The sequence below is a fragment of the Anomaloglossus baeobatrachus genome, chromosome 9 (assembly GCF_048569485.1).
Source record: "Anomaloglossus baeobatrachus isolate aAnoBae1 chromosome 9, aAnoBae1.hap1, whole genome shotgun sequence".
Lineage (NCBI taxonomy): Eukaryota > Metazoa > Chordata > Amphibia > Anura > Aromobatidae > Anomaloglossus > Anomaloglossus baeobatrachus.
In genome coordinates, this window is record NC_134361.1 from 204,147,285 (window position 1) to 204,163,346 (window position 16,062).

The 16,062-nt window shown below is 44.6% G+C and overlaps 1 protein-coding gene across 1 annotated transcript in view; it reads right to left on the reverse strand.

Annotated features, from left to right (window-relative positions):
• Positions 1–289: 289 nt before the first annotated feature.
• COL27A1 (collagen type XXVII alpha 1 chain) overlaps positions 290–16,062 on the reverse strand; it is a 347,486-nt gene continuing 331,713 nt past the window's right edge. Inside the window, exons 52-61 of the mRNA XM_075324295.1 lie at positions 15,622–15,675; positions 12,711–12,746; positions 12,603–12,620; positions 12,373–12,408; positions 9,619–9,645; positions 9,170–9,223; positions 7,103–7,271; positions 6,917–7,026; positions 6,546–6,761; positions 290–2,736 (exon numbers count right to left, since the gene is read on the reverse strand). Coding sequence (XP_075180410.1) covers positions 2,590–2,736; positions 6,546–6,761; positions 6,917–7,026; positions 7,103–7,271; positions 9,170–9,223; positions 9,619–9,645; positions 12,373–12,408; positions 12,603–12,620; positions 12,711–12,746; positions 15,622–15,675 — 867 coding nt within the window. The 3' untranslated portion in view covers positions 290–2,589. The remainder of the gene's footprint in view (positions 2,737–6,545; positions 6,762–6,916; positions 7,027–7,102; positions 7,272–9,169; positions 9,224–9,618; positions 9,646–12,372; positions 12,409–12,602; positions 12,621–12,710; positions 12,747–15,621; positions 15,676–16,062) is intronic.

The following is a 16,062-nucleotide window of genomic DNA, read 5'->3' on the forward strand; positions in this document are numbered from 1 at the left end:
GTAGAGGAGGCGCATAGTATTTGCATTTTTTCTTTATCCATACTGGAAAAAAAACAATGGCTCATTGATGGAGAACACTGATAATATCGTTTTTTATGTTTGTGTTTTATAAGAACGTGAGAACGGGGCCTTATAAGCATTTTTAAGGTTGCTGGTAGGCCGTGTCTCGCGGTCATCTAAATTCGGCAATAGCGAACAAAATTTTGACCACATCTATGTCATAATCTACATGGTGAACCCACCCCCCCCCCCCAAAAAAAAAAAACACAACACATCAGGTCCTTCTGCACGGCCTCATTCTGAAATGTTTATTTTTTGTTGTATTTTATTTTTTTCTTTCTTACAACAATGTGAATGTGAATAAAATTTCAACACCCTGAAACAGGTTCATGACGATGGGGCAGAAAGAAACTAAGACAAGAAATGAGGAAGAGGAGGAGGAGGAGGAGGGAGCGATGCAGGGTTCCTAACCGGAAACCAAATTACTACGGTATATACCTGAAAGGAAACTGAACAGGAAAGACTAAAAAGGGCCCCACAATCACATGTTGAGGTATTTGGAAGAATCTCACTTTTCATGGAATTTACTGATGGAAGAAAAACACAAAAAAACGTAACATTAAAAAAAAAATATCCAAAATATAAAGACATTCACAAAAAAAAAATAGACGAATCTAAACATAAAACATGGTATTCCCAGTACAGTACAGCTAGATTACAGTATAATATAGAACACGACAGATACATAATCAGCTCCAAATTTACACATAGAAACTACATTTCTACACATTGTACTCCAAAGCCAGTTGGGTCTCAAAGCAACAAGAATCTATTGGAAGGTGCGGAGGAAGGTACGGGGAGAGGGGTACGGGGGGCATTAGAGAAGGGGGTATAGGAAGTCTTTAAATTAAAAGGAGTTTCTCTACGCCTGGTGTGAGATACCAGACCGAGAGCAAAACGCACGGGCAACAGCAGCACTAAACATTTAGCCTATTCATTTGTTAAAAAAAAAAAAATAAAAAAAATAATAATACAGCTTTTAAAAAGCAATTTATACAACCAAGCAGTGAAAAAAAAACAACAAAAATCTACAAAAAGATACCTAGAAATAAAAATTACTTTGGTACAAATTTCACCAGGACGCAAAGCCTACAAAAATATTCCCTTAAAATATATATAAACATGATTTAAATTAATTTTTTTTCTTTTAATTTATCATTTTATTTTAGAATTTATTTATTTTTTTTGTTTTACCCCTTCATCCCTGAGTTACGTTATTTTAAGCATTACTCCAGGGTTTAGGTTACCAACATATAACATATTAAGGATGTGTGGACTGGACTGAAGACAGAGGAGTTATGGGGTTAAGGAATAGGATGATCCGGAAGGTTGTGGTTGCGGTTGCAGAGGGATAAAGGATACCAAGAAGTGTTGATATCTTATTCAGTTTTCTCCCCATGTCTGGTAATTATAACAGTCACCACTAGGTGGAGACTACTAAAGCTGTATACATGCATGTGCAGCAGCTCCCTCTAGTGGAGGCTTTTCATATCACATTTCTATGAATTTCTCCTCCACCGACGTTTCAAGAAATGAATAACATGAACCTAATGTAACATATTTGTTGTTCTGGAGATGAAAATGGCTAATGCTTCTATCTGGCAGGCGATTTCCACAGAACGGGGCCTGGCTGTGGTGCTCAGTGCTTTCTATTATATGGTGGTAAGTAAACCGTTTGCAGCGACAGTCTTTGTAGAGCGACTTCTTCCTGTAATAAGAGTTTCCCATGATTAAGACACTTCATGCCAGAGCTGTCCACATAATGTCTCTCAGGAGTGAAGGGGGCACTGTACAGCAGGAAGCCATTATTGCTTCCTTCCATTACAAAATAAAATACTAAAGCCGGGTGTCGTCCCACAGACGTGTGTGGAAAGGCATCAGCACCTTCAGAAATCTTTAAATAGCTTCAAATAAAAAATAATTATTAAAAAAAAAAATAATAAAAGCTTCAAAGCACCAGAGATTTTCACAGTGGGGGTCACACCGGTCGCCTCTCAGTCACGTCTCTCTTCATTATAAAAGCTTCTGTTTTCCTTGATCCGTGAAGGTGGGAGTTATATATTTTCTCTCATTAAATAACATTTATATTATTAATTTTTTTTTTTTTTACACATTATTTTATATTGCACTTCACAATGCTTTCTGCCTGTATTACCCATAACGCTCTTCTGTTACCAGCTCCCCGGCAGACAGGGAGGGTAATGGTGAATTTTTTTACTTTTTTTGGTTTGTCGTCTCTCAGGCGGGTGACTGGTAGACAGCAGATCTTCCGTATGTCTTTGGCTAACACCCCTTTCCAGCGAGTGTCAGCTCTGGGGACAATAATTCGGTTTCCTGTCCCCTTGAATGCCATTGTACAGCGAGGTGGAGGGGGCGTGCTGGTGTCCCCTCCATTTTAAGTTCTGCTCTTGAACAATGGATCGGGAAGGGGGCGCAGGTTACTGCGATTAGCTCTATGTTTGCAAGTCGTTTGGCACCTTTTATCCGAGGAGGTTCAGGGTCCAATGGATCTAGCACCGATATAACCCTTCACAAGAAGCAGACGCTCCCCACTTCCAAGTGAAGGCTTTTTCCAGGTGTGGATGGAGGGAGATTTAACACATCAACGATCGGTAACTGAGTGGGATCTTGGGTCCGAAAAGTAAAGATGGTTTGATGCCAACGTCCATCCTGCAACTGCAAAAGAAAACGTATTAATGAATTAATATAGTACAAAGAAGGGCAGATTTACTAATAGCTTAAATGTAGAAAAAGGAGAGCAGACGTGTTGACGCCGTGCTGCTGCAGAGGACGTGCTCGCGCCGTGCTGCTGCAGAGGACGTGTTCGCGCCGTGCTGCTGCAGAGGATGTGCTTGCGCCGTGCTGCTGCAGAGGACGTGTTCGCGCCGTGCTGCTGCAGAGGATGTGCTCGCGCCGCGCTGCTGCAGAGGACGTGCTCGCGCCGTGCTGCTGCAGAGGACGTGTTCGCGCGGTGCTGCTGCAGAGGACGTGCTTGCGCCGTGCTGCTGCAGAGGACATGTTCGCGCCGTGCTGCTGCAGAGGATGTGCTCGCGCCGCGCTGCTGCAGAGGACGTGCTCGCGCCGCGCTGCTGCAGAGGACGTGTTCGCGCCGTGCTGCTGCAGAGGACGTGCTCGCGCCGTGCTGCTGCAGAGGATGTGCTCGCGCCGTGCTGCTGCAGAGGACGTGCTCGCGCCGCGCTGCTGCAGAACACTTTCCAAAGGAAGATCTGGGACATTCCAGTGCAGATAAGTGGTTTCTATTTGACACCCATCAATAACCCACAGAAATTCTGGGTATTTTTTTTTAAATAATCTCATGACAACCAGGAAACAAAGCAATAGTAGCAGGTAAATGATTTTATAGGGCGGCTTAGAGAAATGTTTCAGTGTTATTGATGTATAACCAGGTGCACTTAAAGAAAGGTCACTTGGTAAGTTTACAATCTTTGTCTGCGCTGAGGATGGCGACCCTGAAAGATTTCATAGATTTACTTTGCTTTGTTCCGATATCAGTGCATTCAATCGATTAGACGCCTATAAAAGAAAGGGAAAAGCAAATAACCCTGGTAGAGACTGGACTGAGCTGGAGCAAATATCTAACCATCTAGAGAGGGAGAGCTCCGGCTGTAACGAGGTTTACACAGCTGACTTGGAAATCGAAAACAGCCCCTGTCCACACAATATTAGATACAATACTGTTCAGGGAGGTCGGTTGTTCCTCTAAACATTTTTGCTTTGAAGAAAGGGGAACCTAATTCATTAAGAGGTGTTCGCCTCTGCCAGAAATATTACTCCACTGTGGTCCAGAGTACATTACACCACTTTAGTGCCATAAACTACGACGGAATATGTCAGGTGAGCTGTGCCACATCCTGTCCTGCCCCAGTTTCACCCCAGAACTGGCGCCATTTCAAGGCGTTTTACATCAGAATTCTGTACCTTGATGACTAGGGCCCTATACGTTCACTTTCCTAATCATGGAAATGTAGAAGCTTCGATCACTGGTAATAATCCCCTTAGATGCTGTTGTCAATTGCTGACAACAGCATCTAAGTGTTTTGCTACAATACAAAGTGGTCGCAGGTTAAGGTCGCCGAGCTGGAAATGTTGCAATAGAACATGTGATAAAATGCGTGTGATTTGTTTGTTTTTTTGTGTGTGTTTTTGCTTCTAATGCAGTTTTTTTTTAAACTAGAATCAGTTCCTATTCCTATCCATTATTTTCAAACAAGAGTGGATAAGATGTACAACCGATTTTACCATGTTATTAAGACTGCACCCAATAGACATAAGCACAACCGAGGAGAAGCAGGGGAAAAGCAGTCATGGGTCAACACCAAGGACCACTAAATCAATAATCAATGTATCAACTTTTGCAAAAATATCAAAAATATTTATTAGAGTATGGTACATAGCAAAAGGACACGTTTTTCTCGGTTCCCACGGCTACCAATGGGTGAGTGTTTAGATGGGAGTTGCTTTAGTGAACTTTCACTTACTCCCTGACTGACGTTCCTTGTATTGATTTTGGTCCCTCTGAGTAATGAGAATTGAAGGCTATTTTTGCCCGTCACCCTGGACACATGCTGCAGTGGTTGCTGCATTGCACATGATCCTTGTTTGTGCCTAATGGGCAGCCTTTGACCCATGTATTATTAACTAAGAGGCCCGTTGATGATACTGGTATACTCACACTCCCCTTCTGGTCTGTGGATCCGTGCCTGTCATCTGTGACTCTACTTTAGCCTGATCAGGATTTATGTCTTTTATTATGTGTATGTAATATCATTCCTTTTGCTATGTACCATACTCTAATAAATATTTTTGATATTTTTGCAAAAGTTGATACATTGATTATTGATTTAGTGGTCCTTGGTGTGACCCATGACTGCTTTTCCCCTGCTTCTCCTCGGTTGTGCTATCCATTATTTTGCTGCTGGGAGCGTCCGGATCCTCCATTATCCTACTAATTGAAGTGTTCGGATCCTCCATTATCCTGCTGCTGGGGGTGTTCAGATCCTCCATTATCCTGCTGCTGGGGGTGTTCAGATCCTCCATTATCCTGCTGCTGGGGGTGTTCAGATCCTCCATTATCCTGCTGCTGGGGGCGTTCGGATCCTCCCTTATCCTACTGCTGGGGGCGTTCGGATCCTCCCTTATCCTACTGCTGGGGGCGTTCGGATCCTCCCTTATCCTACTAATTGGGGCGTTCAGATCCTACTGCTGGGGGCGTTCGGATCCTTCATTATCTTACTAATTGGGGCGTTCGGATCCTCCCTTATCCTACTGCTGGGGGCGTTCGGATCCTTCATTATCTTACTAATTGGGGCGTTCGGATCCTCCCTTATCCTACTGCTGGGGGCGTTCGGATCCTCCATTATCCTACTGCTGGGGGCGTTCGGATCCTCCATTATCCTACTGCTGGGGGCGTTCAGATCCTCCATTATCCTACTAATTGGGGCGTTCCGATCCTCCCTTATCCTACTGCTGGGGGCGTTCGAATATTCCATTATCTTGCTGCTGGGGGCGTTCGGATATTCCATTATCTTGCTGCTGGAAGCAGTCGGATCCTCCATTATCCTGCTGCTGGGGGCGTTCGGATCCTCCATTATCCTACTGCTGGGGGCGTTTTGATGATCCATTATCCTGCTGCTGGGGGCTTTCGGATCCTCCATTATCCTGCTGCTGTGGGCACTCTGATTCTCCAATATCGTACTGCTGGGGGCGCTCTGATCCTTCTCTTATCCCACTCTTCAGGTTATGGATAATACACTCTGCGATGGGACGTGGATCCAGAAAAACTTGTCTGACTGCGATATATGGAGTCAAGAAGGCATCTTTCACTTAAGGCCGTGAGCACTCTGGGCTTTTTGAAACTGTGAACAATGTAGCGTTTTCTAGTGAAGATTGTATCAGGAAACTCTCCTTTGGAAAATTTTTGGAGGAGCTCATAATTTTCTGAATGGTAAAAACTCAAAAGATTGTGTGTACATTTCCTGACATGGGGGTAATTTGCATCTGTCTCCTAAGGTTTTTGCCTTCCCTTACACAGGCCGATCAGGGGCACTAAAGACGCCAATAAGCTGCTTGTTTACTGATTAGTAGTCGCTTAAAAACAGGTTGACCGTGTACTGAACGATCTGTTATGCTCTGTGCACATAGGCAGCCATTCTTCTCGGCAGCACTGGTCCTGTTTACACCAGATGATGAGCTGCCAAGAACAATGATGTTTTGTGAATCCCAAAATATAATTTCACCTGACAAACAAGAACTTAGCTCGTTCGTCGGGTGTCCAGTAGTCTGTTTAGCCTGCAAGATTATTGAGAAATAAGCATTTGTGCAGTGTAAATGGATCTTTAGTTAATAGCGTGAACTTAATGGCCTTCTTATTGAAAATTATTCAACGATGATCTGATAATTATACGCTCCTATGAAACTAGATAACAATACTAAGCACTAGATTCAGCAGTCTGGAGTCTTCTTACCCTGCAGTCATCCACAGAAACCTCTGGCTGATATTGGCCTCCTGCTTCAAATATTTGTCCATTCCAGGCCTTGAACCGCACAGCATTCTGGGAGGGTTTGTCTGTTGAGACGCCCCAAACGGGGGCATTCAGGCAGTGGACCGTTATGTGCTGTACGGCCTCTGAACTCAAGAGGTGGAGAAAATTCATCTGAACTCGGCCAATTTCAAACACCAACTGCAAAAAGGAAAAAGACAGACTTCAGTAATGTCAGCGAGGGGGAAGAGTGCCCCTTATTATCACCGGAGGCTTCTCAGGAGCCCATAAAGACAAGATTGGCCACTAGTATGCTGCAAAAACTACAGCACCTGTTGCAACTTTGCAAGTTTTACCTTGGATGCAGTGACAGGCCTGAGACACGTCTGACCTCCTTGTGTAAAATTGCAGGTGACTTCAATGGTATCCGAAGAGCAGCCAACATTGGGATCAATCCAATAAGTGCCTACAAAAGAATGCCATGTTCCTGAGGCTGTGTGGTGTCCCGATATAGAGGTAGAAGTAACGAAATGATTTCTTACCATCTCCCATCTTCTGCTGGCAATTCATCAGATCTCTGCAGATTCGGGCAGGGTTGTCTTTAGTGCCCAGCGGGTTCTTTATACTTTGGATGAGGCTACTGAGGTAGTGTAGGGTCTTAAAAATTTCTCCTCCATGGTCCACAAACACAAAGTCAGTATTCCTATAGGACTACACACAAAAACAACCCAGAATTAGATATTTTTCCTAAAGGTTATCACTCGGTTTACTATTAGATGAGATTGAGGACAGCGCTAGTGTAATAAATTCCACCATCTAGTAATTATTGCTTAAGGAAATTCCACCCTAAAGTCCTTGTATCGTCCTCTTCTGTCAAGTTATAAAAATATGTTCTTCATCCCGTGAAGAAACCATCAAGATAATCGCTCCCATTACAGCCTACATAGAGGATAGCTATTGCTGGTGGATGGAATGTGCAATAAAATATCCGGTACATAGTTTCACTGCACACTCGCATCAATAAATGCAGAATTAGAGTTTTATTTGCAGTGTAGACATTCACATGGACATGAAATAGGTGCAGGAATACCGCATTTTTCGTTTTATATGACTCACCCGGATTATAAGACGCACCCCAAATTTAGAGAGAAAAAAAAGGTATAAAAAAAGGGGCAAGTCTTCTAATCCGGTGGTGTCTTACCGAGAGGAAACCAGCAGCGGTGGTGGAGTGGGGGGGTCACAGGAAGCAGGGGCGGTCGTTGAGCTGGGCAGTGCTGCAGGCGGTGCGGCTGGTGTCCCAGATGTTTTCTCTGCCTCACCGCGCCGCCAAACATCCAGGAATGTAGCTTTCTGAAGGGTAAGAATGGTGGAGAATGGTGACAGGAGCGATGCTACGGGCGCTGCCGTGCTGTGCGCTGCAGGCTGTGAGGCAGGGGAAATCCTGAAGACGTCAGCGGTGCAGGCTTCAAAGAAATGGCGCCCGGAGTCAACGCATGCACAGACTAAGGTATCGGCTCACTGACAAGCCGAGAGCTCATCTGCGCACGCACCACCTTTAAGTGCCATTTTCCTAGGACATCAATAGGCCGGAGGCGGCGCGTGCACATATGAGATCTTGAGCCAAGAGCTCCATCTGCGCGTGCGCCATTATTTGAAGACCGCACCGCTGACGTCTTCACAGGATGTCCCCTGCCTCACCCCCGCAGCAGCACAAAGCAGCGCACAGCCTGCAGCGCCCACAGCATCGCTCCTTCCACCATTACCTCCCCCCCGTATCCTACATTCCTGGATGTTTTTTCTGCTTCACAGCACCCACAGCATCGCTCCTGCCTCCTGTCACCATTCTCACCTCCCGGTAAGCTACATTCATGGATGTTTTCTCTGCCTCACAGCGCCCACAGCATCACCCCTGCCTCCTGTGACCCTGATCACCTACATTTGGATTCGAAGATGCACCCCTCATTTTCCTCCCAAATGTTTGGGAGAAAAAGTGCGTTTTATAAACTGAAAAATACGGTAATTGCAACAACAATGAAAATAAAATATTTTGACCCATCTGAGTCTTGTTCAAAAGTGTCGCTGGTTGTGGTGAGTAGAAGATGCTCCCGCACCTAAGACCCACAGGACTTTACCCATATCCACCCAAGATTAACATTTTAACTCTTCAACCCAACTAGACCTTCCCTGTGAAGATTTGGACGGTGCAACTGAACGCCTGTACAGGAACCTTCTACTCTGGACAATCCAGACTTGTTAAAGGGGCTGCTGGACAAGAAAGCTCTGCTCCCCCACGAAAAGGACCCCATAAGTCAATTGTCATAGTGATTTGTGAGCCATCAGTAACGTTGTAAAACTCTAGTGGAGGGTCCCCCATATATGAGGATCTCCAAAAAACATTAAAATATATATAGGAGTTATGGAAAAGCCATAGACAGGCTTCACTCATTTCCAAGAAACTTGTCCATCTACTTCAAGGCCGGAGAACATCCAGCCCAAGACTGAAGTCCCAGAAGATCAATTATGTTTGTGGCTCACAAGCACTATGGCGGAGAAACCATATTAGCATTTATATTATTTTGTCAGACGGAAAATAAGAAAAGAGTAAGTACCGGTCCACTGGAGTCCATAAGGGCTTGGTAAGAGTCACTGAAGTCTTCTGTCCTCTGAAAGTAGAAAGGAAAATCTTACAAAACAAACAATACCCCATCCATGGTGCCAACATGGAGCCCGCAGTGATATAAGGACAAGGGGAGGAGGATGTAGGGGGTCCTCAAGTGGAACCCCCCCCCCCCTTCACAAGGGCTGATTATTAAGGGGTCCATATATGTTCCCTTATGCGTCACTTTTTACAGTGGGAAAATAAATGCTGCATATTGCACTTTGTCTTCCGTTGTAAAATCAAACAGATAATCTGGACGGAGCCCGTAATAATCAATGGGGTCTCTCTGCTTCTATGTGGATCAGTTATGTAGTGGATCCATTTTTTGCTTAAAATTGAACACATTTTCCAAAATTATGAGAGTGGCCTTATTGTCAGTATCCAAATTATATTACTTACAAATGAGTCCAAGAAAACAGGCATCCCCTGGAAGAGATGGAAAGAAATATTTTTATATATCTAACATCTCCAGGCATCACAGTAATCCATCGTCCCATGGTGTATTCTATAGTACAAGCATACAGCGTATGTGCTGGGGACCATTATAGATTTTCCTGCACAAATGGTCTGTGATTACAAGTCTTAAAAAGGATCTATGACCAAATTTCACAATACAAACTACATGCAATATATTTCATAGACCTGATGAGGATGGTGTACTTACTATGATACTTTCTTAAACTTTCCCAGTCTAATAGATAAAATGATCATTTTAGGAGTCCTGCAGTAGCTGGCCACAACTAAAGATCAGCAAACCCGCAGAAAAAAAAAAAAAGTCCGGTTTGGGACTCGACTTTAACATCTGCCTGGATACTGAACCCCATATAAGTCTATGGGGACCTGAACATTGTCCTGTATAATGGTGGTAGAAAAAGGCTAGGGGGCTGCAAAGCATGATAGTTATACTAGTCGAATCTCCCGCGCGGCTGTCACTCTGCTTCCAGGTCCGCTCATTAACTCTTACATATTCACTGCTTTTCCTGCCCACTATCATTCCCGGTGTCTGATTGGTTGCAGTCAGAATGCACCCGCACCCTGTGTGACCGCGTCTGTGATCGGTTGGAATCACACACGCTGCCTGTGTCCCTATAGTGGTGTACAAATGAATAAGTGAGAAAAAAAAAAAGGTATAATGGTTTACCCGGCTAATCCCGATTGCCCTGGTTCAGGGGCAATCGGATAATATAAGGGGTTAATGACAGCTCACAGATGCCACTAAGCCCTAGATTAATAATGGGCAGGGGGTCTATGAGACCCCCCATTACTAATTCTGTAAGTGAAAAGAAATAAACACCAACACCGAAAGAATCCTTTATTTGAAATAAAACACAAAACAACACCCTCTTTCTCCAATTTAACCCCCCAAACAAACACATTGCGTTTTAATGCATTTTTTTTTGGCAGAAATGCAGATTTGGTGCAAGAATTTGGTGTATAAATTTTAGTACCAAATCTCCATCTCTTGGGAAAAAAAAAATGTTTTTTTGCCTGGAGATTCAGCTCTTATTGAATGCTGAGGTGAGGTCACTGAGTTCAATGAATTCACCTGAGGTGAGTTTACCTGTGGTCACAGGTGGGGTACCGTAGGAACCTCCAGCTGTGATTGCAGGTAAACTCAGTGATGTCACAGTTGCGGCTCAGTCAGTGTCTGCCTGAAGCCGCAGTAAGCGGTCATGTTATGTAATGTGCCGGTACACTGCGACTTCAGTATGTAGCAGAGCCAGGATCGTCTTGGGACCTTGTGTGGATTACGTCGGACCTGGGTGGAGTTAATAAATTAGACAAAGAGTGTTTTTATTTTTTCGTATTTTATTTTAAATAAAGGATTTTTTTGGGTGTTTGTGTTTTTCTTTTCACTTACAGGATTAGTAATGGGGGTCTCATAGACCTCTACCCATTACTAATATAGGGCTTAGTGGCAGCTGTGAGCTGTCATTAAGCCATTATATTACCCTGATTGTAACCTCACTAGGGTAATCGTGATGAGCTGGGAAAAGAGTCAGAATTGTCCCATCTAACAGATGCGACAATTCTGGGCGCCTGCAAGCTGCTATTTTTAGGCTGGGAGGGCAATAACCATAGGCCTCCCTTGCCTGAGAATACCAGCCCCCAGCTGTCAGCTTTAGTATGGCTAGGTATCAAAATTGGGGGGGATGCCGTTTTTAAAATTATTTAAATAGTTGTTTTTTTTAAAAAATAAGCTTCATAGGGTCCTTCTTATTTTGATACACAGCCAAGATAAGCGCTCGGCTGGGGGCTGCAGCCTGTAGCCGTATGCTTTATCTGTGCTGGTTATCATAATTTTTTTTAATGTATTTATTTTTATACTACTATAGGGACGCAGACAGCATGTGATTCCAATCAATCACAGACACGGTCACACAGGGTGGGGGGCGCGGTCTGACTACAACCAATCACAGATGTCAGGACTGACTGTGGGCGGGAGAAGCAGTGAATATGTATGAGCGCTAATGATTGGACCCGGAAGTAGTGTTACAGCCTTGGGGAATGTAGTTAGGAATAAAGCGGGCGCATTATACTTTACTTTCTTTTTTAAAAATTTCTATCATTATCCATGTGGCCACACCGGAACAGTAACACAGACCTCCATGTGAAGTCAGTGATTGGGGTCCGTGCACGGACCCCAAATTTTACAGTTAGAGTTTGCCCATCGTTAGTCACTGCCTCTCGTCCTATGTGGACTCATAAAACTCCGATTTTATTTGCGGCTTACACCGCCAGAGAGGCTCCTAGATGTTTGTATTTACGGCACATTGGTTGCACTCCGGTGTTTTCGTCACTACAATCCTTCTTTCAGTCGGAGGCCGTCATTATCCCGGACTGCACCAATAAACGTTAATAACCACTTCACTTATGGCTTTTGAACCTCAATTACAGGTTACATTGTTCAGCCATATAATTAGCTCCAGGAACATAATCTGGCCACGACCTTTTCCAGTGACTTATCTCGGCCTGGAAAAGATCTGTACACTTGGTGCCTTTTTGTCTTCTCTCCATAGTTCTCAAATTTAAAATTAACTAATTTAATGGAAACCTATGCTAATTTTACCAAGAGAAGTAAGAATAAAATACAAAAAACCATGTCCTATGTAAAATGGTGTCTTCATAAGGCAATAGGTAGGTGTTTCTTACCGGTGGTCCAGGCTTTCCACGTGGACCCGGAGGACCCTACAAACAGAGAACATTGTCACAAACCACTTTGATTATAGGCAACGGCTCAGTAGCTATAGAGGGTGCAGAGGTAACAATCACGTCTGGGGCAGGGTGTCCTGGGAGAGGACAAAGTCCCCTGAGCCTCGTAAGACATGACACTGGGTGACTACACCTCGGCACGTGCTGTGAGTACACGCATCCGGCCTTACCCGAGGACCTGGTAATCCCTGGAAAAGAGAAGAAAGAAAATATTAATGATCTTCATATGAAAACTAGGCAATAATGGGGCAACATGTTACTAAAATTTAGATACTTACTGTATCCCCTTGTGTTCCTTTGTCTCCTGTCGGGCCCTAAAAGAAGGAGTAAGAGATGAGTGATGGGTGGGCGGAGGCGGTGTCCGCCATTCTCGGGTGATCCAGGCACCCGCTATAGTCATCAGGGCTCAGTAGTCTCTGGGCTTCCGCCAGAACTGGTGATAATGGAGTGTGGGGACAACACAGGAGACAAGAGCATCCAGTCGTCTATTCCTACAGATTCTATATTATATATATATTTTTAAACTTTTTTAAAGGTGAGAATTTTCCAGCTGAAAGCGGACGACCTAATGTATACAGTCTCCAGACACCGAAAACACATCGCAAACCGGTTTTATTGTACAGGCCGGATTTCTAGGTTAATGTGTGTGGTAACATTTACAATTGGGACAGACGCGGTTCTAAAAACAGCGATTATGTGTTCAGCAGGTCAGATGATTAGCTGGAGGCACACATAAAACTTTACAGGAACTAAGGCCAAACTGATTCACACATTTACAAAACGCCATTCACAGGGGCGAAAAAAAAATCAGCCTCTTCCAGGAGGTATGTGGCCATTATGTGTGGTCTAACAAGACTTAAAAGACTAGAGTGAAATCCCAGTTCTAAGAAGGATTTTATTGTAAGGGATATAGAATATACTTTACTGTAATTGTGTTGTCCTAAGACCTTACTTATCATTTGTGCCATTGTTTACTTCTGCAGGAAAAATGGATGTTTTTTCTCTCCTGTCATCCATTTTTTTCTGATCCGTTTTCAAAGACTGATACAGGTAGACCATCTAAACCATTGTTAGCATTCAATGGACAGAGACAGACAGGGACAGAGACAGGGAAAAAGATAGAGAGACAGAGACAAACATGGAAAGAGACAGACAGAGAAAGAGACAGAGAGAGAAAGAGACAGAGAGCGAATGAGACAGAGAGAAAGACAGAGAGAGAGACCGAGAGAGAGAGAGACAGGGAAAAAGATAGAGAGACAGAGACAAACATGGAAAGAGACAGACAGGGAAAGAGACAGAGAGAGAAAGAGACAGAGAGCGAATGAGACAGAGAGAAAGACAGAGAGAAAGACAGAGAGAGACAGAGAGAGAGAGACAGAGAGAGAGACAGAGAAGGAGACAGAGACAGACAGGGAAAAAGATAGAGAGACAGAGACAAACATGGAAACAGACAGAGAGAGAAAGCGACAGACAGGGAAAAAGATAGAGAGAGAGACAGACAGGGAAAGAGACAGACAGGGAAAAAGACAGAGAGGGAAAGAGACAGACAGGGAAAGAGACAGACAGGGAAAAAGACAGAGAGAGATAGGGAAAGAGGCAGACAGGGAAGAAGACAGAGAGACAAACAGAGACAAACATGGAAAGAGACAGACAGGGAAAGAGACAGAGAGAGAAAGAGACAGAGAGACAGACAGGGAAAGAGACAGACAGGGAAAGAGACAGACAGGGAAAGAGACAGACAGGGAAAGAGAGAGAGAGAGACAGACAGGGAAAGAGACAGAGACAGACAGGGAAAAAGATAGAGAGACAGAGACAAACATGGAAACAGACAGAGCGAGAAAGAGACAGAGCGACAGACAGGGAAAAAGACAGAGAGAGAGATAGGGAAAGAGACAGACAGACAGGGAAGAAGACAGAGAGACAGACAGAGACAAACATGGAAAGAGACAGACAGGGAAAGAGACAGAGAGAGACAGGGAAAAAGACAGGGAAGGAGACAGAGAGAGACAGGGAAGGAGACAGAGAGAGACAGGGAAGGAGACAGAGAGAGACAGGGAAAGAGACAGAGAGAGACAGGGAAAGAGACAGACAGACAGGGAAAGAGACAGAGAGACAGACAGAGACAAAAATGGAAAGAGACAGGGAAAGAGACAGAGAGAGACAGGGAAAGAGACAGAGAGAGACAGGGAAAGAGACAGAGAGAGACAGGGAAAGAGACAGAGAGAGACAGGGAAAGAGACAGAGAGACACAGGGAAAGAGACAGAGAGAGACAGGGAAAGAGACAGAGAGAGACAGGGAAAGAGACAGAGAGAGACAGGGAAAGAGACAGAGAGAGACAGGGAAAGAGACAGAGAGAGACAGGGAAAGGGCAGCAGACAGGGAAAGAGACAGGGAAAGGGCAGCAGACAGGGAAAGGGCAGCAGACAGGGAAAGGGCAGCCGACAGGGAAAGGGCAGCAGACAGGGAAAGGGCAGCAGACAGGGAAAGGGCAGCAGACAGGGAAAGGGCAGCAGACAGGGAAAGGGCAGCAGACAGGGAAAGGGCAGCAGACAGGGAAAGGGCAGCAGACAGGGAAAGGGCGAGAGTCGGACAGGGCGAGAGTCGGACAAGGCGAGAGTCGGACAAGGCGAGAGTCGGACAGGGCGAGAGTCGGACAGGGCGAGAGTCGGACAGGGCGAGAGTCGGACAGGGCGGGAGTCGGACAGGGCGAGAGTCGGACAGGGCGGGAGTCGGACAGGGCAGGAGTCGGACAGGGCGAGAGTCGGACAGGGCGAGAGTCGGACAGGGAAAGAGTAACAGAAAGAGATTGGGAGACAGTTACTATCCCGGGCAACACCGGGTACTACAGCTACTGGATAAATAAAACCCTAAAGTACAAAGTCTGTTTATAGGGATCCCCCATAGATTTTAATGTGTTTATTGTCCAAATGAATGAGAACAGGACACACTCCAAGTCTCACAGATCAAAGAAACTAATCAGGTTTTCAAACAAATGTTTGTATGGATCAATAAAACTCTATGGAGCCATGCACTGTCCGAGAAACAAAAATGGACAGCACTAAGATGTGTGAAATGTATGTGTGAATGTAGCCTTACACTGCCCTACTTTGTAGTTTTCATGGGTCTCTAGGTTTTTTTCATCTGGTGTAGAAACGTGGTGGCTAAACCCTGACCAAAAATCAACTTACTGTGTTTCCAGGAGGCCCAATAATGCCGACTGGTCCGATTACTCCTTCATTACCCTGAGAGCAAAATATAACAGAAATGCGAGTTAGACTGGACTGTCCATAATGTTGGCTAAACAGTGCATACATAAATTATGGGGAGGCACTACAGTGTATACATGGGGCACTGTATGTATGGAGGATTATCCTCTAGATGTAGTGCAGAGCGCAGCATGAGCATGGGGTAGTATATGGCCTTGGATCTGACAGATCACAAAAACTTTCTTTACTCTCTCACCCTATTATTTTTACAAACATTATAATCATTGAGGAACGATTTAGTAGTTTTCCAGGGAATTATCCCATAGTCTGCTTCTTTTCTGCCTGTATGGTGAAGGCCCCTGTTCACATTAGTTAGCTGTCACATGAAGGGCCTGGTCTCATACTTCTGTCTTGAAGGACCAG